The 26,519-nt window shown below is 44.9% G+C and overlaps 1 protein-coding gene across 2 annotated transcripts in view; it reads left to right on the top strand.

The window, feature by feature from the left end:
• LOC136619047 (vomeronasal type-2 receptor 26-like) overlaps window positions 1–18,686 on the top strand; it is a 160,411-nt gene extending 141,725 nt beyond the window's left edge. For both annotated transcript variants that reach the window (XM_066594375.1, XM_066594374.1), the window contains one exon: window positions 17,679–18,686. In XM_066594375.1, coding sequence (XP_066450472.1) covers window positions 17,679–18,595 — 917 coding nt within the window. In that variant the 3' untranslated portion in view covers window positions 18,596–18,686. The remainder of the gene's footprint in view (window positions 1–17,678) is intronic.
• Window positions 18,687–26,519: the final 7,833 nt, after the last annotated feature.

The following is a 26,519-nucleotide window of genomic DNA, read 5'->3' as shown; positions in this document are numbered from 1 at the left end:
TTGGAGTTGGTATTACACTATTGCTCTATGCTGCTTATACAGCCTGGCCAACATGTGCAGCGTAAAATTCCACCGTGTGGGCACGTCGCACAGCAGTCGGTGCTCTGGCAGATTAAACCGATGTTGCAGGGTCCTCAGGGTGGCAGCGTCCGGGGTGGACTTGCGGAAATGTGCGCAGACGTGGCGCACCTTGCCGAGCAGGTCAGACAAGTGAGGGTAGTTTTTAAGAAACCGCTGAACCACCAGATTGAAGACATGGGCTAGGCATGGCACGTGTGTGAGGCGCCACCAGGTTACGGCCGTTGTCACACATGACCATGCCCAGTTGGAGGATCAGCGGCGAAAGCCAGAGGTCGGTCTGCTCTGTCAGACCCTGCAACAGTTCGGGGGCCGTGTGCCTCTTGTCACCTAAGCTGATTATTTTCAGCACGGCTTGCTGACGCTTGCCCACCGCTGTGCTGCTGCACCGCGCGATACCAACTGCTGGCGACGTGCTGCTCACACTTCTTAATTGAAAGGTAGTGGTTGCGTAGGAGGGGTGGGGGGTTTAGAGGAGGTGGCATAAACCGCCGCAGATACCAGGACCGAGGTAGGACCCGCTATTCTGGATGTGGGTAGGACGTGAGCAGTCCTAGACTCTGACTCGGTCCCAGCCTCCACCAAGTGCCGTCAGTACTTGTCCACGTGTCCATGTGTCCGTTGTTAAGTGGACCTTCCCAGTAACCGTGTTGGTGAGGGTACGATTAATGTTGCGGGAGATGTGCTAGAGTAGCGCTGGGACGGCACACCGGGAAAAATAGTGGCGACTGGGGAACAAATAGCACGGGACCGCCGCCGGCATCATGTTTTTGAAAGCCACAGTTTCCACAAGCCTATACGGCAGCATCTCCAGGCTGATTAATTTGGCAATGTGCACGTTTAAAGCTTGTGCATGCGGGTGCGTGGCGGCGTATTTGCGCTTTCGCTCCAACGCTTGTGCTAGCAACAGCTGAACGCTGCGCTGAGAGACATTGCTGGATGGGGTGGAGGACAGTGGAGGTGAGGGTGTGGGTGCAGGCTGGGAGGCGCTCGTACCTGTGTCCTGGGAGGGGTATTGGATCTGTGTGGCAGGTTGGGGCACAGGGGAAGAGGCAGTGGTGTGACCCGTAGACGGTGAACGGCCTTCGTCCCACCTTGTGGGGTGCTTGGCCATCATATGCCTGCGCATGCTGGTGGTGGTGAGACTGGTAGTGGTGGCTCCCTGGCTGATCTTGGTGCGACACAGGTTGCACACCACTGTTCGTCGGTTGTCCCCGCTCTCACTGAAAAACATCCACACCTTTGAACACCTAGCCCTCTGCATGGAGGCTTGGTGCGAGGGTGTGCTTTGGGAAACAGTTGGGGGATTCTTTGCTCTGGCCATGCCTCTACCCCTGGCCACCCCACTGCCTCTTCCAAGCTGTCCTGCTGCTGCACTTGCCTCCCCCTCTGAAGCCCTGTCCTCAGAAGGCTTAGCAAACTAGGTGAGGTCAGTCACCTCATCGTCCAGCTGCTCTTCCTCCGAATCCTCTGTGCGCTCCTCCCTCAGACTTACTGCCCTTACTATTACCTCACTGGTAGAGAAGTGAATCTCATCATCATCATCCTACTCACCCACTGAAAGCTCTTGAAACAGTTGCAGGAAATCCACAGCCTCATCACCCGGACTCCGGGAACTTTCCAAAGGTTGGGCATCGGTATCAACAAACTCCTCAGGTGAGAGAGGAACCTGTTTTTTCCACTCGTGGCAGGGACCCAAGAACAGTTCCTGGGAGTCTGCCTACTCCTCAGAATATGTCATTTTCATGGAGTAAGGAGGCTGGGAGGAAGGAGGAGCAGCAACCGGAGTATTCAGAGTTGCAGTCCCTAAGCCGGGAGTAGTGGACTGCGTAGAAGACTGGGTGGTGGCGGGCATGGCCTAGCCAGCAGCGGGACCGGGCGCCATTTCAGAGGCTCCTGAGTGTGCAGCGCTTTGGAGAGTGATCCTGCTAACTAGAGGCCCCACCCGGGACTAAAAACAGCACCGCTGGCACCGCAGAAAGAAGAGTTTTAAAAAGAGACCAGTCCGAGCTCCTAGCGGCACCTACACCGCCGCGGCCTACACCACCAGGCGGATCCCCGGGCTAAAGTGCCTGCCCCGGCCGACCGGAAGTAGCGGTGGCGGCCCGATCGCGGCGGAACCTGGCCGCTGGATTACTCACCAGCCTGTAGTTATCCCCGGCCGGGAGACAGCGGTGACCGGAGCTCGTCTGCAGGAGACTGAGGGCAAAGAGAGGAGGCAGAAGCACCGGAGGAGAGAGGTGAGAGCCATCAGAGGGGGGTGGGCCTGCGCTTACAGAGCAACAGAGCCCTGCTGGGAGACTGAGCGATCCCTGTGCACACATCAGCCCAGGGGGCCCACTACAAGCCAGCAAACCTCAAGGCTAACAGAGCAACACAGAGAGGCATAACCCCCCCCCCCCCCCCTCCTCCCTCTCCTCATCCACACACCAAACTGCCTGCAAGGGAATTAAACAGAGCCTAGCTCTAATTTTTCCGGAACCCCCTGAAAAGGAGCTCCAAACTAATGCTGCTACAAAAACCAGCAGAAAAGAACTCAGATGGAAATTTAATCAAATAAAATGTAACGGGAAGCACCGAGACCCCCGATTCCCTCTTTCTACAGAACAACGGACCAGATGAGACAACGATAAATCGCACTATTTAGAGATAACAGCACAGGGGCAGAACACCATAAGCCTCCAATAGAAAAATGGTGAAAATTGGAAAGGACAAGAACAGGGAGCACGTAGATATGCCAAGACCCAGCAAAAATCAGGCAGAAATGGACAAATACCTAAAGAAGAAACATAGTTCACCAGCAGCGCAAAAACAGAGAGCACACCAAGAAAGCTTCACCGAACAAATCTCAGAGGACTCTGAGATAGATAGCGCCTCAGTCACCTCAGAACGCAACGAGGATACAGATAGAGGTCCGATATCTCGTGCCATCCTCAAGAAGCTACTAGCACACTCCATCTCGCCAGTTATGAAAGAACAAGCGGACATTAAATCAGAAGTAAAACAATTGGGCATAGAGTGGAGAACTTGGAGAGCACGCAGCAGGAACTGATACAATATAACCTAACCCTACAGGCAAACATGAGGGCACAATAAGACCACCTGAATCAAGCTACACTCTTAATAGAAGATCAGGAGAACAGAAGCCGACATAAGAAGATAGGCTTCAGAATCCATCGCTACTGAGGCGCTAAACTCAGTGGCCACACAGATCTTCCAGTCCCTACTAGGAGAAGAAAGAGCAGACAAAATAGTTATTGAACGCATCCACAGAGCCCTGCGGCCCAGACCCTCGCCATCAGAACCACCCAGGGACGTAATCTGCGGACTGCTAAGTTACACAGACACTGCCGCTATCCTACTACGTGCCAGAGAAATGAAAGAAGTGATCTACGAGAGCAACACTATTCTTCTATTCCAAGACATTTCACCTTGCACCCTGGCAAAAAGACGACTACTGAAGCCACTGACCGAGGCTCTGCGCATGAAAAAGCTACCGGTAAGATGGCTCTTCCCATTCGGCGTTTCCACATATAAAGACGAACGATAGATAATTATTAGAACCCCAGAAGATCTTGGGAAAGCATGGGAGAAACTCGAGATGACCCCCTTAGATATACCATCGTAGCTACCCGTCCAGATCCAACACCAGCTACCTCCGCTGAAAAAACCTAAGAGTTGGACACTGGGACGAACCCCCGAAAACGCCGAGACACAAGAAAAGGCCATTGGTAGAAGTATAGAAATTAGCTCCCTCCTTACTTAGTAGAAGGTCGCTCTGAGTGTCTCTGCCTCCTTTCACCCCTGTTCCGGCCCTCCCTCCGAAGATGTTGGTAAATAAATCCCCAGACTCCGCTGGTGGGATGCCTCGACAGGTGACAGACATCAAGAAGATGACCGAGGGATCACGGAAACCTCTCTCCAGGACTTAAAGACCAGGTAACGGGGTCCCACCCCACTGCAGTTTATCCCTCACCCCCAGCCTAAGACCACCCTATTCACAGGAACTCATTAAAGAGACACAGGATTGTTGCCACCTAGGCAAGGGTCACCTCGTGTGCTTTGGCGCTCCCACACAGCCGGGACTTGAACCCACATTCAGTTGAGTGCCGAATCATAGTGGGACCACCAACCCTATTGCTACTACTGTCACCGCCATTAAACTGGCTTCGGTGACACCCCACACCTGGGGATTGAACTCGAGCTTAAGTACGCGTTCAGCAACACCAGATTGTGGAGTCCCCCCCTCCTACTGTTGTTCCACCCACATTCCAAGATATAAGCTCCCCACCCCCACCTCATTCAACGTAAGAGGCTGGAATACCCCACAAAAAAGATCCCAATCCTTTGCATTACTGAAAAAAATTTAAAACAGAAGTGGCGTTTCTTCAAGAAACCCACTTCCACCACAATCGAGTCCCCCACCTCCCCACGTTCAAATTTAACCAATGGTTTCATAGCACACATTCCTCGGCTTCCAGGGGGGTATCAATTACCATAGATAAAAATTTACCTTTTATCCTCGAGCAAACAGAATTGGACACACAAGGTAGATACATGTTTTTAAAAGGCACAGTAGCACAGTAGAGTAAATTATCCTTCGCCAACCTATAAGCACCAAACAAAAAACAAATCCCATGGCTAACACATGTCCTTACCAAATTCAACGAATTTGCGGTGGGTCTGTGTGTGGTCGGCGAAGACCTCAATCTGGCGCTAAACCACCCACTAGACACTACCTCGAGCTCTGAGTCACTCCCTAGGAAACAGCTGCGCAGATCGAGATGCCTTTTATCAGATCAAAACTTACAAGACACCTGGAGAATTCTAAATCCAGGAGTGAGAGAGTACTTGTACTTCTCCCACATACACTCCACTTACCATAGAATAGATTATATCCTGATCTCGGGCAAACACATTCATGCAGTTAGCTCAGTGGATATAGGCCCAATTACTCTCTCCGACCACGCCCCCATCTCTATAACAGTAAAAATGGACAGCCTGCCGAGGAGGGACTGGAAATGGCGCCTTAATTGTGCACTTATAAACAGTGAGGAACACTGTACCCTCATGACAGAAAAACTAGAGGAATATTTCAAAAATAATGACTCACAAGAGATATCTACCCCCATACTGTGGGAGGCCCATAAAGCCTTCATGAGAGGAGAATTAATATCATTAGGGACCAAAGTCAAACGGCAAAGAAACGAGGAAACCAACAAACTCCTTTTCCAAATATCTGAATTGGAAACCCAACATAAAGATAAACCTAGCAACGACATCTTAAAAAAACTAAGGGACTCAAGAGATAAACTCAAACAAGTCCTAAACATAAAAATAGCAAAAACACTTCTCACATCCAAATACAAAATATATATTCACAGAGGCTCAAAAGCGATGATGAGGCTCATTAAACAACAGAAAGAAAAAGCCATTTCGCAAATAAAAACCCCTTCAGGAAATGCGGTGACTTCTAATGAAGAAGTGACCAAAGAATTTGAAACATACTACGCTAAACTATACAACCTTCCGACAGACCCGAACACAACTCCTGACACCATCCTAACATTTCTAAACCACTTGTAACTCCCGAGCCTATCCAAAGACGAAGCCGCATGAATTCTGCTACCAATCCCAGAGGAGGAGGTCACCAGAGTTTTAACCTCTATTCCCAATGGGAAAAGCCCAGGCCCAGACGGGCTCCCAATTATGTATCACAAAAAGTTTGCAAAAACCCTTGTTTCCTACCTGACTAAACTCTGCAATTCCCTCCTCACTGGTGCATCTCTTTCCAAGCAATCCCTCGAGGCATATATCACATTAATTCCCAAGGAAGGCAAAGATGCGTCCCTATGCAGTAACTACCGCCCTATCCATCTATTAAACATGGATATAAAACTTTGGGCGAAATTGATCGCCCAGAGAATAGCCCCCTACCTACCCAAACGGATCGACCCCGATCAAGTGGGATTTGTTACAGGAAGGGAATGGAAACATAACACCACACGAGCAATACACGCCATACACCACGCCAAAATAAACAAGATTCCGTTGATGCTGATATCGACTGACGCCGAGAAGGCACACTATCAAAACCCTCCTCTATAAAAAACGACACTAGACAAGGTTGCCCGCTCTCCCCCACACTATTCGTTCTAGTGATGGAAACGCTACTCCAAAAAATTAGACAAAACCCAGACATCAATGGCATTAGACTAGGAGATTCCGTTCATACCACCGCGGCCTTCGCAGACGACCTACTAGTGTTCACGACAAACCCGAAGAAGACGCACCCCATGCTCTTAGAGACCTTTGACAGGCTGTCCAACTTCAAAATCAATTATGACAAATCAGAAACCCTCAATATTTCCACACCCCTCCACATCATAAATTACCTAAAAAAGAAATTCGAATTCCGGTGGCCAACCTCGAGCATTAAAGGGGTTGTCCCGCGAAACAAAGTGGGTCTATACACTTCTGTATGGCCATATTAATGCACTTTGTAATGTACATTGTGCATTAATTATGAGCCATACAGAAGTTATAAGAAATTTTTCACTTACCTGTTCCGTTGCTAGCGTCCTCGTTTCCATGGAGCCGCCTAATTTTCAGCGTCTAATGGCCAAATTAGACGCGCTTGCGCAGTCCGGGTCTTCTTCTTTTCTCAATGGGGCTCCGTGTAGCTCCGCCTTGTCACGTGCCCATTCCAGCCAATCAGGAGGCTGGAATCGGCAATGGACCGCACAGAAGCCCTGCGGTCCACCGAGGGAGAAGAATCCGGCGGCCATCTTCAACCGGTAAGTAAGAAGTCACCGGAGCGCGGGGATTCAGGTAAGCGCTGTCCGGTGTTCTTGTTTAACCCCTGCATCGGGGTTGTCTCGCGCCGAACGGGGGGGACTGTTGAAAAAAAAAAAAACCCGTTTCGGTGCGGGACAACCCCTTTAAATACCTCGACATATCACTAACCTCCAACCCTAGCCTCCTATTCAATGCTAACTACACTCCCCTGATTTCAAAAATTAAATCCCAGCTCAAACAATTTAACTCACCATTAATTTCATGGCTAGGGAGGAAGAACTTAATATCCACATACATACTACCATCAATCTTCTACGTACTAAATGCAGTACCCATAGGTATCCCAAATTTTTTCTTCACACAATTACACAGACTGTTCAGAGAATTTATCTGGGATAAAAACAAATCACGACTGGCATTTTCCTACCTAGTCCAAAAACGCCCCCAAGGAGCAATCGGACTACCAAACGTAAAAGCATACCACAAAGCGATCCGCATTGCCAGGTGGATCTCCCTGATAGATTTGGAGAGAACTTCTCCTACCATGGAAGCTGAGAGAGGCATACTAGGTGCGGTCAACCAAACCTTGCTCTGGTCAGACGGGCCTCCACTAATTAAATGCCACCCTTTAAGCCCCATTATAAAAAGCACAATTAAAACCCTCCGCTCAATAAAGCTGGAGATGGCGGAGAAAGGATCACTACCCCCGATGACCCCTGCAGCCTTAATCCCAGCTATCCTGGCTAACAATACACAAAAAATAGAGGGATTCTGGGACAAACTTAAAGGTCTCACGATACATGACCTACTCGATGGCCCCAAACTCACAAGCCAGGCTCAATTCGATGCGAAATTCGCCCACCTTGACCTGGACTTCCTGGGAAGGGCAGGACTCTATCAATCCTCGCTGAAACTACAGAGATCCAGTTACGGCAGACTTAGAGACCCAATATGGTTCGAGACATACACCTCGCTACCCTCACGCCCAAAGAAACTGATCACACAACTATATAAAGGCCTTCTCCTACAAACATCAACTGAGAAACCTTGGTTTCTCAGAGAATGGGAAAGGGAACTGAGACTGAACCTAACTAGAGAAGAGACCTGTCAGGTATTGAAGAACTCGCACGGCTTCTCTAGGTGCGTGCGAATACAGGAAAACTCTTATAAAATTCTAGCCAGATGGTACAGAACCCCGGTAACTATATCTAAAACAAACCCTGAGACGTCGGATAAATGTTGGAGATGCAAAAAAGAGAAGGGAAACGCACTACACATATGGTGGGACTGCCAGGAAATTAGACCCTTCTGGAAGCTGGTTACAGACAATATTAATAAAATTTGCCACACGTCATATTCCTTCAAACCAGAAGAGGTCCTGCTTTGGCTGCCCAATGACAAATTCAAATCCTCTAATTAAAGCCTACCCACTACCCTTTTAACAGCGGCCAAGTTACTCCTCCCTCTCTATTGGAGGGAAAAACAAACCCCACAGATATTCCAATGGCTAGAGAGAGTAGCGCAAATATTTCGCTTCGAAGAAATGATAGCCTGGGAGACCGGAACAAGAGATGAGTTTACAGCCCTCTGGACGCCATGGATCGGATTCCGTGAAGCGGAAACGAATTAAACGTTTAACAAGACATGACAGATGGATATTTCCATATGCCGTAAGGCGCTCTCTCCTCGCTCCACTCATTAAGTAAATGGACATTGTGCTCGCCAAGTTTATTTTGTTACTTCTTGTATCCCCCACTCCCCCCCCCCCTTCCCCACCTTAACCCCTCCTCCCTACCACAGCAGCCGGCTGTGATTCACCTGGACCAGGAACTCGGCCTGTGCCCACACCCTCACTTGGACGTCCACGTCCTCGACCCTTACCCCTACTCCTAATCATGGCGGATTAAGAATAGAGCAGGGCCCAAATAAATTACCCCACTGTACAGCACTGACAACTGGGCCTTAATTCACCGCACACAGAGACTTGTAGATAGCGAAGGCTCTATGCTGTGACTTGAAAAAAGTAACCCGCTGTCTTGCGCTGATACCTAGGGGTAATTTACCGCTCGCAGAGACTTGTAGATAATAGAGGCTGTATGGAGTGGGAGAAGACTCTAAAGCCAGTGGATAGTGCTGGTAACTGCGGCTATATCAACCCCACCAACGGAAATGCTACTGTGAGACGCTCTGCACAGCGGTATAAATAAGTTTCTTTGCAGCAGGCTAGGGATTATTTGCGTGCACTTTCACAGTGAGAGCGGGATTGTACGGCACTGCAGCCAGAAAAAAGTATTGTGAAAGGCTGCAAACAGGCCTAGATGCGTAATACAAAAATAGAAGCACTACAACTCCCAGCAGGTGCCAAGTAAAATGCACGTGGTCAGATGTAGCCCAAAAAGGAGCTTTTGGATTCTTGCACAGAGGATATGGACTGTATAGTGTATACAACTTTCCCTCTAGAAGTGGCTGTGGCCCAACACTCTGCGTCTATTTCACTGCAGACACAGAACGGTATGAATAAGATTGTTCGCAGCAGGCTAGGGATTATTTGTGTGCACTTTCACAGTGAGAGCGTTATTGTTTGTACGGCACTCCAGCCGGAAATAAATATTACGAAAGGCTGCAAACAGGCTTAGCTGCGTAATACTAAAATGGAAGCACTACAACTCCCAGCAAGCAACAAGTAAAATGCACACGGTCAGATGTAGTCCTAAGAAGGACCGTTGGGGTTCTTGAAGACAGGATCCTACGCTAACACTTTCCCTATATCAGCAGCTCTTTCCCTATACTCTGTATAATACACTGCAGACTGAGAACGCTATAGCTGTAATGGCCCGCACAGCCCGAGATGGAAAAACAAAAATTGAGCAAAACTGCTCCCAGCAGCCACAACAGTAATGCACACGGTCAGATGTAGCCCTAAGGAGGACCGTTGGGCTTCTTGAAGACGCTAACACTATCCCTGAATGAGCAGCAGCACTTTCCCTATACTCTGCCAGTGTGTCTGAGCGGGACCGCTTTAAGTACTCAGCGGTCACCTGATCTCACCAGCGACTCACTGCAGGGGGGTGGGATAGGGCTGGCACGTCACAGGAGGAAGTGGTAATGCCTTCCCCGCATGTCTGTTGGCCAGAAAATGGAGCTAAACATGCAGGGAAGGGAAATGCAATTGACTTGAGTACCGCGTGGTGTTCGACTCGAGTAACGAGCATCTCGAGTACCCTAATGCTCGAACAAGCATCAAGCTCGGACGAGTGTGCTCGCTCATCTCTAATGAGGATGTGTTACATCATTTATGTTTGGATTTGACTATTATGTATTATAATAAGTGTTTGGCATGATATATTGGTTGCTGCAATATATATTAATAGTGATTAGGAGGTGTTCGCCCCCGTATCGGCCACCAGGTAGATTTTCTATAAAAGGATCTTGCACTTTGGCTGTTTTTAGGTTTCTGATTACAAGTATTCTCTTAATTCCCCTATATACCTATAGCCAACAATATGAGCGGTTACTTTAGTGTTGGAGCTATATGTTCTAGTATAGTGGTGGTTTATAGTCAGGATCCGCGGAGTATTGCGTTGCTATGACAACATTTTGTTGTCATTACACAGGTCCTCTATAGCCAGTATATGCTGTGGTGATCGCGAGGCTAGAGACATGTGCGCTAGGCACTGATACTTGGCAGTGAATATGTCAGTCACTTATCGCGATGATTGGTTAACCCCGCGCATTGCAGACGAATGTTTCTGTGTTGGACCAGTACACACGCCGTAGCCGCTCCCGGTCTCATACCTGCCACCATGGGGGAGTAAACACTCTACGCAACAGGTGGGGTCCTGTGATTTCAATCATTTGTCTTAATTTTTGATTGTGATTGGTTTCTGCAATGTACAGTGGGGAAAAAAAGTATTTAGTCAGATACCAATTGTACAAGCTCCCCCACTTAAAAAGATGAGAGAGGCCTGTAATTGACATCATAGGTAGACCTCAACTATGAGAGATAACATGAGAAAACACATCCAGAAAATCACATTGTCTGATTTTTAATTAACTTATTTGCAAATTATGGTGGAAAATAAGTATTTGGTCAATAACAAAAGTCCATCTCAATACTTTGTTATATATCCTTTATTGGCAATGACAGAGGTCAAACGTTTTCTCTAAGTTCTCACAAGGTTGGCACACACTGTTGCTGGTATGTTGGCCGATTCCTCAATGCAGATCTCCTCAAAAGCAGTGATATTTGGGGCTGTCTCTGAGCAACACGGACTTTCAACTCCCTCCAAAGGTTTTCTATAGGGTTGAGATCTGGAGATTGGCTAGGCCACTCCGGGACCTTGAAATGCTTCTTACGAAGTCACTCCTTCATTGCCCTGGTGGTGTGCTTGGGATCATTGTCATGCTGAAAGACCCAGCCATGTTTCATCTTCAGTTCCCTCGCTGATGGAAGGAGGTTTGCACTCAAAATCTCACGATACATGGCCCCATTCATTCTTTCACGTATACGGATCAGTTGTCCTGGTCCCTTTGCAGAGAAAAAGCCCCAAAGAATGATGTTGCCACCCCCCTGCTTCACAGTAGGTATGGTGTTCTTTGGATGCAACTCAGCATTCTTTCTCCTTCAAACACGATAGGTTGTGTTTCTACCAAACAGTTCTACTTTGGTTTCACCTGACCATATAACATTCTCCCAATACTCTTCTGGATCATCCAAATGCTCTCTAGCAAACTTCAGTCGGCCCCGGACATGTACTGGCTTAAGCAGGGGGACACGTCTGGCACTGCAGGACCCGAGTGGTGGCGTAGTGTGTTACTGATGGTAGCCTTTGTTACGTTGGTCCCAGCTCTCTGCAGGTCATTCACTAGGTTCCCCCGTGCGGTTCTGGGAATTTTGCTCACCGTTCTTGTGATCATTTTGACCCCATGGGATGAGATCTTGCGTGGAGCCCCAGATCGAGGGAGATTATCAGTGGTCTTGTATCTCTTCCATTTTCTAATTATTGCTACCACAGTTTATTTCTTCACACCAAGCTGCTTGCCTATTGCAGATTCAGTCTTCCCAGTCTGGTGCAGGGCTATAATTTTGTTTCTGGTGTCCTTCAATGGCTCTTTGGTCTTCACCATAGTGGAGTTTGGAGTGTGACTGCTTGAGGTTGTGGACAGGTGTCTTTTATACTGATAACAAGTTCAAACAGGTGCCATTAATACAGGTAATGAGTGGAGGACAGAGGAGCCTCTTAAAGAAGAAGTTACAGTTCTGTGAGACCCCCAAATCCTGCTTGTTTGTAGGTGACCAAATACTTATTTTCCACCATAATTTGCAAATAAATTTTTTAAAAATCAGACAATGTGATTTTCTGGATGTGTTTTCTCATGTTGTCTCTCATAGTTGAGGTCTACCTATGATGTCAATTACAGGCCTCTCTCATCTTTTTAAGTGGGGGAACTTGTACAATTGGTATCTGACTAAATACTTTTTTTCCCCACTGTATATAGCCTCTGCTTGACAAAGACTCCGGAAGGAGTTGAAACGTTGCTGCTCTGTCCTTTTTGTATGGATTAATAAAGAAACATCATCTTGGATTACTGGTGGTGCTGCTCGATTTATGTTCCCCTCAGGAAGACCCCGTGGAGCTAACTCCTGAGAACAAGGAATTTGTTCCTCCAAGTCCAGTGACATCACTGAAAATACAATCCCTTCAGAGATAATATGCATCCATCTGAAATTTCTGGAACCATGCTCCTGGACAAAACATTTGCCTGGACATTTTTACTGCCCGGACGGTACATGACGATAAAGTTGAAACGTAAAAAAAAAACAATGACCACCGCACTGGCCTCGGATTAGTCCTTTTAGCTGACCTTAAATTCAGTAACACAGTTACCGCTTACTGGCAGCAGGCATGACACTCAGGTACCAAATCTCCACATGGTTTTGTTGGCAGTCTAGGACTAATGTTACAGGGGTGCATTTAAGTGGAATTTTAATAGTTTTCCCAACATTATGACAAGCACAGATAATACAACCTTGCACAAACCTGGCAGCGACATTATGGAATCCTGGGGCTACCTAATGTTGACTTACCAAACTCACCATAGCTTTCTTGGACTGATGGGTAAGTCCATGAGATCAGGTATAGGTCATTGAATGGAGTACCCTAGGTAAGCATAACCTAGCACCCACCCTTCAAAGCCCTTCACTATCCTGGACCTGGACTTTCTAGTCAATTCCTCTTTTTCCTGAGCAGTGGCTTGATCCTAAAGTTTCTGTAGAAGCTTCATATCCACCTTCCCCAACACAAGCTGCACTGTGCACACATTCACAGAGAGGAAGGATAGCAACTCCACAGCCTTAGCTGCTAAGTCTGCTCTCCGGTTTTCATAAGTCTCTTATGTCTGACCTCTAGTATGAGCCTACACTTTTATGATACTTTGGGCAGTTCCAGAGCTCTCAAACACTGCGCTACCAGTTTGGCATTTTGATGGGCTTCCCAGAGGATTAGGTAAAGTCTCTGGCTCACCTTAAAGGGGTTGTCCTGCGCCGAAACGTTTTTTTGTTTTTTTTTCAACCCCCCCCCCCCCCCCCGTTCGGCGCGAGACAACCCCGATGCAGGGGTTAAACAAGAACACCGGAGAGTGCTTACCTGAATCCCCGCGCTCCGGTGACTTCTTACTTACCTGCTGAAGATGGCCGCCGGGATCCTCTCCCTCGGTGGACCGCAGGGCTTCTGTGCGGTCCATTGCCGATTCCAGCCTCCTGATTGGCTGGAATCGGCACGTGACGGGGCGGAGCTACACGGAGCCCCATTCAGAAAAGAAGAAGACCCGGACTGCGCAAGCACGGCTAATTTGGCCATTAGACGGCGAAATTTAGTCGGCTCCATGGAAACGAGGACGCTAGCAACGGAACAGGTAAGTGAAAAACTTCTTATAACTTCTGTATGGCTCATAATTAATGCACAATGTACATTACAAAGTGCATTAATATGGCCATACAGAAGTGTATAGACCCACTTGCTGCCGCGGGACAACCCCTTTAAGGGCAAGTAGTCATGACATATACCAAAGCAGTATTGACTGTCAGTGTAAATGTTGGCTACATGATGCTGACATGCTGGAAGGCAATGCTTCCCTCTCCAGCACTATGGCATAACCCGTTTGTGGTTTTCCATCCCTATAGGAGCGGGATCCATCTGCATACTGCTCAGTATCTGCATTTAGGATTAGGATCTCACTGACATTGGCAAGTGGTTTAGTTTCTGTTTTCATTTGTTCAAAACAGTCATGTTCTGTTAACCCCTCACCTTTCCCCTCCTGTACATCAGGATGAAGCGTAGCAGAATTCAATGCTGTATATCTTTTGATTGTAGCATTTGGTGGAGTCCCGCATTCTCCACCATGGGACATGTCTCATCTGCATTGAAATGCAATATCCCAAGAACCCTACTTTGGTTTTAGCAACTTGCAGTTTGTTCTTTGAAACAGTACGCCCTTCAATTCTGAGATACCAGGAGGGATAGGGTTTCCTTTAAACAAACATCCTTAGTTTTAGTACAAAGCATCAAATCATCAACCTATTGTAACAACTGGGTCTGTTCATCCTGCAGATGGCAGGATGATAGTACATAGAATAAAGTTTGTGAAAAGTCCGACAGAGAGGTTACCCCTCTCTCTGCAACCTTAATCCTTTCATACAAAACTCTTCTCTGTTTGGTGAAAACCGTGATATATTCCCAACTTTATCCCCTAAAATCTCTGGAGCACCATCAGTGCAATACCAGGTGGAACAACCAAAGAAATCATCACTGAGATGGACTGTTTTGGGGCTTTTTTTTAATTGAACTTGTCCTTTATGCTCCCAGCAACCACTAATGTCTGTTCTAGTGGAGCATACTTATCTTTTCACTTCCTCCCATAAGCCGTTAATAAAACAGTTACTGAAAAGCCGAGCATCTTTACTAGCAGTTGCACTGATATCATATTCCTGATCCACAAATACATTAGCACATCTGGGTGATGGTTTGTGGTCTCCTCTGTGCCTTGCACAGCTTCAGGCAAATCTGTATAGAGTGCACCAGTTAACTCTGGAAGGCGTGCATGGACAGCCGTCTGGAGTCAGCTGCTTTCTTATTCACAGCAACATTCTCTGGTTCCAGTCAGTCAGTTCAGACATTCTGAACTGTCATCACTATTGGTGCCCCAGCAGCTATAGAACACAATTATGCTAAATCACTGCAAGTAGCATCATAATTCATTTGGTTCTATGCCTTTATAAGAATCCTATTGGGTTCTTATAAGACTCTGGCAACTTACTTGCCATGATCAACTGTTCACTTTGTGACCAGGGTTAATACCAGTTAGTAATTTATGTCTTTCTCTCTCCCACTCTGTCCCCCTGCATCATTGGATTTTGTATGATAGCAGAGGATGCTCCAGTCTCCAAGGAGCAGAGTGCATGACTCTTACAGGGTCTAACTTTCTGAACGTCCCACATTTATACACTTCTTTACACACCCTGCTGCACTACCATATGAGCAGCTTCTCCCCTTCTATCTCCTTCCCTTTCCCTTGTAGGCTACAAGTCATTGTGGGCAGGACTCTCTTGCCCTCCATACTAGTCTGTCACATATTATTTCATGTATAATGTTCCTGGTTTTTTGCTATGTAATGTAAAATGCTTTTAGTCGCATCAAAATACCACACGCTAGATCGTAACCTGAAATACGCTAAGGTACACCAAACAGTGGTAAACAATTCAAACATCCACAACAAGGAAATACTGTCCTTAAATGACCTAACCCAGAGAAGGGACCTGCTTATACGCAGGTAACCCACCCTGAGAAGTGCAAACCTGATCATGTACCTAGGCCACTAGCTGACCTTATGTGGGATAGGAGAAAATCACAACAAACAAGTTGAACAAAATAAACCTGTAAGGACCAGCGGTTCACGGGTCCCTCATACCCTCACCACCTGTCCTGTCACATGGGCTGCCACTGTGCGGCGCAGGGGATCCCCAACCTCGTCACCTCCCCTGGCCGCGAAGGTCCTCCTCGCCGCTGGGTTGCCAGGGACACGGTGAGTGCTGCCCCCCGCCGCGTCCTCGGTCTCATGGCAACCAGGCATGTGTCTCCTTCCCTGCCTCCTGCAGCACTCAGCTGCTGTCAGACTCCCTGCCCCCCATCAGCTGCTGGGGCGGGAGCTCTGACAACATTTAAACCTGCTTGTGTCTGCAGACCAGTGCCAGTGTTAGTTTGGGCTTCCTGCGACTCCTCTTGTTGCCGACCCGGATAGTCTGACATTCCTTGCTGTTTGTTCCAGTGTCTGTGTACTTGTTAGTCCCAGGGTTCCCCTTCCTTAGTGAGTGTAGGGACCGTCACCTAGTTGTCGCCCTGGGGCTTAGCCGAGGGGGGCAAGTAGGTAGGGACAGGGGTATCTTCAGGGACCTCCAGTTTCCCAGACCCCGAGTCCTGACAAAACCACTATACTTAGCTTGAGAAGACTCAGGCAAGCAGGACATACAGCTGCAAGTTCTGACTTCACCCAAAGCCATAGGAAGACTGAAAAATTAAGCAGCCCTTGAGCTTAGCACCAGGCCAAACTAAATAATCCTGACAAATTATTCACAGGTGAGGCCAAGCATGTCTCACCTAATACCACTCCCACTAGAGCCAGACGATAAAGAAATACATACAAAACCTGTACCAGGTTCTTTAGAAAGGAAACGATCCCAGAACTGCAGCAACACTTTTCTTATATGCTGCACCCTGGAATTAATGTGTTAAGGTTTGCTGCTGGGATCTGTTGTATTATATGGATTTTAAGCAACATAGCTTCACGGGTGGATTTGATTGAGCTGGCTGGGTGTGGATTGCTCCAGCCAGCCAATACTCAAGATCTGTTGCTCATATATACCAGCTCCTTACTAGAGGTTGCTGGCCTTTTCTATGTTTGTTCAAGATGTTCAGTGTGCTTATGCAGGATATGTTTGTGCTATATAAATAAAGATTATTATTTTTTATTATTATTAACAGTGTCATGCTCCTGCATGTCTGTTTATGTGGCTGGACATGAGTCTATGCATTATTCAGGATGTTCCGTCTGAACAGAGTCATGGTCCTATGAGTCTGTGCAGCTCTCAGTACATGTAGTGAGAACAGAGTCTTGCTGTGGGTCCTTTATCACCTAGAATAAGGTAGATCCCTAGGTTCCAATGTGGGATCATCCCTATCAGGATGATTGCCCTGCATTGTAGGCAGGTTACCAGGGGTTAGTTGTCTCGTAAGTGTAGGGCCCCACAAGACAACGGGGACCCTTGAAGTAGGCTTGCAGGCTTCAGTATCTTGGCCAAAAATACAAACTAATACCTTGTATTGTATTTATTCCATCTGTTTATACATGCAGGTATGTTTGGTGCATGTTTTGAGTGTTTATCAGCTGTTGGTTTGTGTCTGTCCACAAGTATCAAGTCCGTTACGCAGTTCTGCTGTTCAGTTTGGTTTCACCAGTATGAGAGTGTGAGTGGCATAATGTTTATGTCTGTTTCCCGGTCACGTCAGTGAGTTTCGTGTCCAGTCTGCAGTTCTGCAGTTCAGTATGAGTTCATCTACTGTCAAGTTTCATGTCCAGTTTGCAGTTTCACAGTTCCCGTGCTAGTAAGACTCTGCAGAGTGTTCATGTCCCAGTTTGATGTTTCATAATGACACTTAAAGTGACAACTTACTATTGTTCATTTTTAATCTGGTACTTCTGACATCTGTTACATCATGCTACTTCTTGTAACATGTTCACCTTCACAGATATGGAAAGATGCTTGAAGTGCCCGGAGGATCAGTGGTCAAATGACAGAAGAGATGCCTGCATTCTGAGACCCATTGAATTCCTGTCATACGGAGACACTCTGGGGATTTCTCTTCTTGCTGTTGCTGGACTGTTTTGTATCTTCACAGCTGTGATATTAGGAATATTTATCGCATACAAAGACACAGCTATCGTAAAAGCCAATAACCGGAACCTCAGCTTTATACTTCTGCTCTCTCTCATCTTATCCTTCCTCTGTCTTCTGTTCTTCATTGGACGTCCCACAAGGATCTCATGTCTCCTCCGACAAGTGGCTTTTGGAATCATTTTTACAATTGCTGTTTCTGCAGTTTTGGCCAAAACAGTCACCGTGATTTTGGCCTTTAGCGCCACCAAACCAAACAGGACACTAAGGAGATGGCTCTGGAGACATGTTTCTTCATTTCTTCTGATTATCTGTTCTTCCATTGAGGTTGTGATCTGTGTCTTCTGGTTGTCTTTATCTCCACCATTCCCAGATTATAACGCTGAGGTAGAGGTTGGGAAGATAATCCTACAATGTAATGAGGGATCTGTCATTGGTTTCTACATGGTCCTTGGCTACATGGGATTCCTGGCTGTGTTGAACTTTATTATAGCATTTCTAGCCAGGAAGCTTCCAGATGTCTTCAATGAGGCTCAGTACATCTCCTTCAGCATGCTCGTCTTCTGTAGTGTGTGGATCTCCTTCATCCCAGCCTATCTCAGCACCAAGGGGAAATACATGGTGGCTGTAGAAGCTTTCACCATCTCAGCTTCTAGTGCTGGACTTCTGGGCTGTATCTTCATACCCAAATGTTACATTATCCTACTGCGACCAGAACTGAATATGAAAGGAAATTTAGTTATTCAGAGGAAAACTGAGAACTTGAATTGATAAATCTGGAAAAATGCTATGGAGATAAATAGATCCTCCTATATGTAACTCATTAGAAATGTTTTGTACTTTTAGATTTATATTTAAAATCAGTGGAGAAACAAAAATAAAGAAACAAATCCATGTGTAGTTTGGTGTATGGTATATTATAGCCTTAGATTTCTTATGTGTAACAATGCCTGGATATTGATTACCTTAGGATAGGTCATCAACATCAGATTGGCCATCAATGCCAGATCACTCCAAGCACCTCCACCAAGGAACCATGGCACACAGGTCAAAACTGCAGCCTCTTCATGTGAATCAGGCATATGGACAATCTGTAGATGTAGTAACTGGTATAACAGTTTGGTTACATTCATTTAAATGAGACAGAGCTACAAAATTAATACATCACCAATATTATAGGTCCAAAGAAGAGGCAGAAGACCTATGGCACATTCAAGCAACTGATTGGTAGGGATTCTGGGAGTGAGAAGCCAACCAATATGATATTGATGACTTAGCCTGAGAATAGCTTCTGCAGATAACAGCACAGGCTTCCAGGAAATGATTGAAGAGTAGATAGATCACTTAATTTCTATTATTTATTCATGGAGAAGTGCTCAGCATGAACAATAGCATGGTATTGTTAGCATGGTATGGTATGAATAAATAATGGAAATTAAGTGATCTATCTACTCTTCAATCATTTCCTGGAAGCCTGTGCTGTTATCCGCAGAAGCTATTTATCGTCCATTATCTTGGGATCTTTGTGTGTCCAGGATCCAGGTGGCGCACACGGCGAGTATAATAGGTTCCTCCACACTTATATAGTGCTGCTTATTTGGTGCTGCTGATTGACTATAATTAGCCTAAGAATAGGTCACACCTGGAAACACCGAAGTACGTGTTTTATGTGTTGCTTTTTCAAGGGTAATGGTAACACTGATTTCTCTCTGACTTCATTACGTTCATGTATACCTCCTTACTACCATTCCCACGTGTGTGTCCATATGTATCATGGCCCGGAATAATAACACTGCATTCTAGGAACTCCCCAAGATGCATCAAAAAGAGTATGTGGTGCCACAAACCTAAGGGTTTATGTCCCGTGACACGGAGCCCAGTGTCTATTTCCAGTGTCAAACACTTCTTGCAAGATGGGTCCTACATGCCCCAAGAGTTATTGCGAGCCGGAGTCACTCACATACTAGATACAGGCATCCCTAGCTCTTGTATTAGGGTTTATAGGATTTTTGTAAAGGGAAAAAACTGACTAATTAAGGTTAACGTGGACAAGGAGGAAAGAAGAGAGGGGTAGTGCAAAACCTGTACGGTCATGTTTATGGTGAAGGGTGAAACTACATATGTGGGGAAGAGAGTACAATGGTATCTTCAATGGTGGAGGTGCTGCCTAACCAGATGATGCACCACCTGGGTGGGCATGATTGAGCAAGAGAATAGGACTAAATACTGTCAGAGGAGAAGGCATAATACTTTAGATTAAAGCATGTAGGAAGTGACCAAAGGTGTGGAAAACTTCTTCTATATATATAAAATTGAATGTATGTGTGTCTGTTTGTCCTTTATGCGCTACTACACCATTCATCCGATCGCCATAAAACTTTGGGAAGTTGTTGAGTACACTCCTGGGAAGATTATAGGCATAGTACATTTATGCTACGATAAATGGCGTGCGTGCGTGCGTGCGTCGACAGTTACGACCGCCCCCCCACGTCACGTAGATCGTTCGATTTCCAGCATTGCCACTAATTCTCTCACTTCCCGATGTCGTTCGATTTCCAGCATTGCCACTAATTCTCTCACTTCCCGATGTCGTAGAAACATGAAATTTGGCACGAGCATTGGTTATGTCATAAATAGGAAAAGCTAATGGGTCCCAGCTCGATTATTCAATTCTAAGCGCCAAAGAATTAGCGTCCAAATTTTACGTATGTAATCTAATTCTCTCACTTTCCGGTGTCATAGAAACTTGAAATTTGGCACGAGCATTGATAAGGTCATAAATAGGAAAAGCTAATGGTTCCCAAATCGATTATTCAATTCTAAGCGTAAAAGAATTAGCGTCCAAATTTTATGTACGGAATCTAATTCTCTCACTTCCCGATGTAATTTGGCACGAGCACTGATCTATATATATAAAGCTGAAAGCCCTCACTCACTCACTCACTGACTGACTGACTTGCCAAAAGTTCTCCAACTTCCCGATGTCGTACAAACATGAATTTTGGCACGAGCATAGATTATCTCCAAAATAGGAAAAGTAATTGGGTCCCAATTCGATTATTCAATTCTAGCACAAAAGAATTGGCGTCGAAATTTAACGTACATAATCTAAATCTCTCACTTCCCAATGTCATAGAAACTTAAAACTTGGCACGGGCATTAAATATGTCATAAATAGGAAAAGTTAATGGGTCCCAACTTGATTATTCAATTCTATGCGCAAAAGAATTAGCGTCCAAATTTTACGTACGGAATCTAATTCACTTCCCGGTGTCATAGAAACTCGAAATTTGGCACGGGCATTGATTATGTCATAAATAGCAAAAGCTAATGGGTCCCAACTCGATTATTCAATTCTATGCGCAAAAGAATTAGCGTCCAAATTTTACATACGGAATCTAATTCTTTCACTTCCCGGTGTCATAGAAACTCGAAATTTGGAACGGGCATTGAATATGTCATAAATAGGAAAAACTAACAGGTCCCTACTCGATTATTCAATTCTATGCGCAAAAGAATTAGCATCAAAATTTTATGTACGGAATGTATTTTTCTCACTTTCCAGTGTCATAGAAACATGAAATTTGGCACGAGCATTGATTATGTAATAAATAGGAAAACCTAATGGGTCCCAACTCGATTACTCAATTCTATGTGCAAAAGAATTAGCGTCCAAATTTTACGTACGGAATGTATTTTTCTCACTTTCCAGTGTCATAGAAACGTGAAATTTGGCACGATCATTGATTATGTCAAAAATAGGAAAAGCTAATGGGTCCCAACTCCATTATTCAATTCTATGCGCAAAAGAATTAGCGTCCAAATTTTACGTGCGGAATGTAATTTTCTCACTTTCCGGTGTCATAGAAACGTGAAATTTGGCACGAGCATTGATTATGTCATAAATAGGAAAAGCTAATTGGTCCTAACTCGAATATTCAAGTCTAGCGCCAAAGAATTAGCGTCCAAATTTTACGTATGTAATCTAATTCTCTCACTTTCCGGTGTCATAGAAACTTGAAATTTGGCACGAGCATTGATAAGGTCATAAATAGGAAAAGCTAATGGTTCCCAAATCGATTATTCAATTCTAAGCGTAAAAGAATTAGCATCCAAATTTTATGTACGGAATCTAATTCTCTCACTTCCCGATGTAATTTGGCACGAGCACTGATCTATATATATAAAGCTGAAAGCCCTCACTCACTCACTCACTGACTGACTGACTTGCCAAAAGTTCTCCAACTTCCCGATGTCGTACAAACATGAATTTTGGCACGAGCATAGATTATCTCCAAAATAGGAAAAGTAATTGGGTCCCAATTCGATTATTCAATTCTAGCACAAAAGAATTGGCGTCGAAATTTAACGTACATAATCTAAATCTCTCACTTCCCAATGTCATAGAAACTTAAAACTTGGCACGGGCATTAAATATGTCATAAATAGGAAAAGTTAATGGGTCCCAACTTGATTATTCAATTCTATGCGCAAAATAATTAGCGTCCAAATTTTACGTACGGAATCTAATTCACTTCCCGGTGTCATAGAAACTCGAAATTTGGCACGGGCATTGATCATGTCATAAATAGCAAAAGCTAATGGGTCCCAACTCGATTATTCAATTCTATGCGCAAAAGAATTAGCGTCCAAATTTTACATACGGAATCTAATTCTTTCACTTCCCGGTGTCATAGAAACTCGAAATTTGGAACGGGCATTGAATATGTCATAAATAGGAAAAACTAACAGGTCCCTACTCGATTATTCAATTCTATGCGCAAAAGAATTAGCATCAAAATTTTATGTACGGAATGTATTTTTCTCACTTTCCAGTGTCATAGAAACATGAAATTTGGCACGAGCATTGATTATGTCATAAATAGGAAAAGCTAATGGGTCCCAACTCGATTATTCAATTCTATGCGCAAAAGAATTAGCGTCCAAATTTTACGTGCGGAATGTAATTTTCTCACTTTCCGGTGTCATAGAAACGTGAAATTTGGCACGAGCATTGATTATGTCATAAATAGGAAAAGCTAATTGGTCCTAACTCGAATATTCAATTCTAGCGCAAAAGAATTATCGTCCAAATTTTACGTACAGAATGTAATTTTCTCACTTTCCGGTGTCACAGAAATGTGAAATTTGGCACGAGCATTGATTATGTCATAAATAGGAAAAGCTAATTGGTCCCACCTCGATTATTCAATTCTAAGTGCAAAAGAATTAGCGTCCAAATTTTACGTATGGAATCTAATTCTCTCACTTCCTGATGTCATTTTATATAAAGGAAACATCGCATGGTTACGTCCCTTGGTGTTTCCTGGGTAACACAGAGAACTACGCAAAATGGTGAACATATGTTTTCCCGGTATCTCTAAAGTAATCACGACTTCATAAGATTTCCATGTGAACACCAGATAAACACCAGCACCAAATTAACTCGGGCGAAGCCGGGTATATGAGCTAGTTATATCATAAATAGGAAAAGTTAATGGGTCCCAACTCGATTATTCAATTCTAAGCGCAAAAGAATTAGCGTCCAAATTTTAAGTGCGGAATCTTATTCTCTCACTTCCTGATGTCATCTATATATAAAAATGTCTGTTTTTTTGTCTGTCCATTATGCATTACTACCCCATTCATCCAATCGCCATGAAACTTTTGGAAGTTGTTGAGTACACTCCTGGGAAGATTACTGGCATAGTACATCTATCCTATGATAAATGACACGTGCGAGTGTCATCGACAGTTACGTCCCCCCACGTAGATCGTTCAATTTCCATCATTGCCACTAATTCTCTCACTTCCCGATGTGGTAGAAACATGAAATTTGGCACGAGCATTGATTATGTCATAAATAGGAAAAGCTAATGGGTCCCAACTCGATTATTCAATTCTAAGCGCAAAAGAATTAGCGTCCAAATTTTATGTACGGAGTCTAATTCTCTCACTTCCCTATGTCATAGAAACTTGAAATTTGGCATGAGCATTGATTATGTCATAAATAGGAAAAGTTAATAGTTCCCACCTCGATTATTCAATTCTAAGTGCAAAAGAATTAGCATCCAAATTTTACGTACGGAATCTTATTCTCTCACTTCCTCATGTCATCTATATATAAAAATGTCTGTTTTTCTGTCTGTCCATTATGCATTACTACCCTATTCATTCAATCGCCATGAAACTTTTGGAAGTTGTTGAGTACACTCCTGGGAAGATTACTGGCATAGTACATCTATCCTATGATAAATGACACATGCGAGTGTCATCGACAGTTACGCCCCCCCCCCCCCCCCCACGTAGATCGTTCAATTTCCATCATTGCCACTAATTCTCTCACTTCCCGATGTGGTAGAAACATGAAATTTGGCACGAGCATTGATTATGTCATAAATAGGAAAAGCTAATGGGTCCCAACTCGATTATTCAATTCTAAGCGCAAAAGAATTAGCGTCCAAATTTTATGTACGGAGTCTAATTCTCTCACTTCCCTATGTCATAGGAACTTGAAATTTGGCATGAGCATTGATTATGTCATAAATAGGAAAAGTTAATAGTTCCCACCTCGATTATTCAATTCTAAGTGCAAAAGAATTAGCATCCAAATTTTACGTACGGAATCTTATTCTCTCACTTCCTCATGTCATCTATATATAAAAATGTCTGTTTTTCTGTCTGTCCATTATGCATTACTACCCCATTCATTCAATCGCCATGAAACTTTTGGAAGTTGTTGAGTACACTCCTGGGAAGATTACTGGCATAGTACATCTATCCTATGATAAATGACACGTGCGAGTGTCATCGACAGTTACGCCCCCCCCCCCCCCCGCGTAGATCGTTCAATTTCCATCATTGCCACTAATTCTCTCACTTCCCGATGTGGTAGAAACATGAAATTTGGCACGAGCATTGATTAGGTCATAAATAGGAAAAACTAATAGGTCCCAGCTCGTTTATTCAATTCTAAGCGTAAAAGAATTAGCGTTCAAATTTTACGTACGGAATCTAATTCTCTCACTTCCCGATGTAATTTGGCACGAGCATTGATTATGTCATAAATAGGAAAAGTTAATGGGTCCCAACTCGATTATTCAATTCTAAGCGCAAAAGAATTAGCGTCCAAATTTTATGTACGGAGTCTAATTCTCTCACTTCCAAATGTCATAGAAACTTGAAATTTGGCATGAGCATTGATTATGTCATAAATAGGAAAAGTTATTAGGTCCCAACTCGATTATTCAATTCTAAACGCAAAAAAATTAGCATCAAAATTTTACGACGGAATCTTATTCTCTCACTTCCTGATGTCATCTATATATAAAAATGTCTGTTTGTCTGTATGTCCATTATTCATTACTACCCCATTCATCCAATCGCCATGAAACTTTGGGAAGTTGTTGAGTACACTCCTGGGAAGATTACTGGCATAGTACATCTATCCTACGATAGGTGGTGCGCGTGCGAGCATCGTCAAAAGTTATGCCCCCCAAAGATCGTTTGATTTCCATCTCAAGCACAAAAGCAAAAGGCATTACGAGCAAGCGTGTTCAACTACAAAATGATGCATCCGCCAAAATAGGAAAAGCTAATGGGTCCCTACTCGATTATTCAATTCTAAATGCAAAAGAATTAGCGTAGAGATGAGCGAGCATACTCGTCTGAGCTTGATGCTCGTTCGAGTATTAGGGTGCTCGAGATGCTCGTTACTCGAGACGAGCACCACGCGGTACTACTCTCGATTAAACGAGCACTGACCATTGAATTCAATGGAGCCGGCAATACAGCCGGCTCCATTAAAAGCAATGGCCTGCCGGCGATCGCGGGATGAATTGTCGGGAAGGGGTTAAATATATAAGCCCTTCCCTGCAATTCATCCAGGAATGTGTAAAAAAAAAAATATTTATATATATACTCAACTGGTCCCGGCAGACGGAGTTCAGCGCGGCCAGCGGCAGTCCTCCTGAACTGCTCTGAACAGCTGTGAGTAGTATTCAGCAGCCGGGGATTTAAAATCCCCGCCTGCTGAATGAGCTGCCTCTAATTGGTCACAGCCTGAACAATCAGAGGCTGATTCCACTCACACACCCATTCATGAATTTATGAATGGGTGAGTGACTGCTGCCTCTCATCTGATTGGTCCCGCTGAGCCAATCAGAGGCAGCAGTCACACACCCATTCATAAATTCATGAATGGGTGTGTGAGTGGAATCAGCCTCTGATTGTTCAGGCTGTGACCAATTAGAGGCAGCTCATTCAGCAGGCGGGGATTTTAAATCCCCGGCTGCTGAATACTACTCACAGCTGTTCAGAGCAGTTCAGGAGGACTGCCGCTGGCCGCGCTGAACTCCGGCTGCCGGGACCAGGTGAGTATATATATATTTTTTATTTTTACACATTTCTGGATGAATTGCAGGGAAGGGCTTATATCTTTAACCCCTTCCCGACAATTCATCCCGCGATCGCCGGCAGCCCGTTGCTTTTAATGGAGCCGACTGTATTGCCGGTCCCATTGAATTCAATGGGCTAACATCGTTCTGCCGGGACAAGGTGAGTATATATATATATATATATATATCTTTTATTTTTACACATTTCTGGATGAATTGCAGGGAAGGGCTTATATATTTAAGCCCTTCCCGACAATTAATCCCGCGATCGTCGGCAGCCCATTGCTTTCGATGGAGCC

Source organism: Eleutherodactylus coqui, chromosome 1, assembly GCF_035609145.1.
Source record: "Eleutherodactylus coqui strain aEleCoq1 chromosome 1, aEleCoq1.hap1, whole genome shotgun sequence".
NCBI classification, from domain to species: domain Eukaryota; kingdom Metazoa; phylum Chordata; class Amphibia; order Anura; family Eleutherodactylidae; genus Eleutherodactylus; species Eleutherodactylus coqui.
This window is presented reverse-complemented; position numbering and strand designations above follow the sequence as displayed.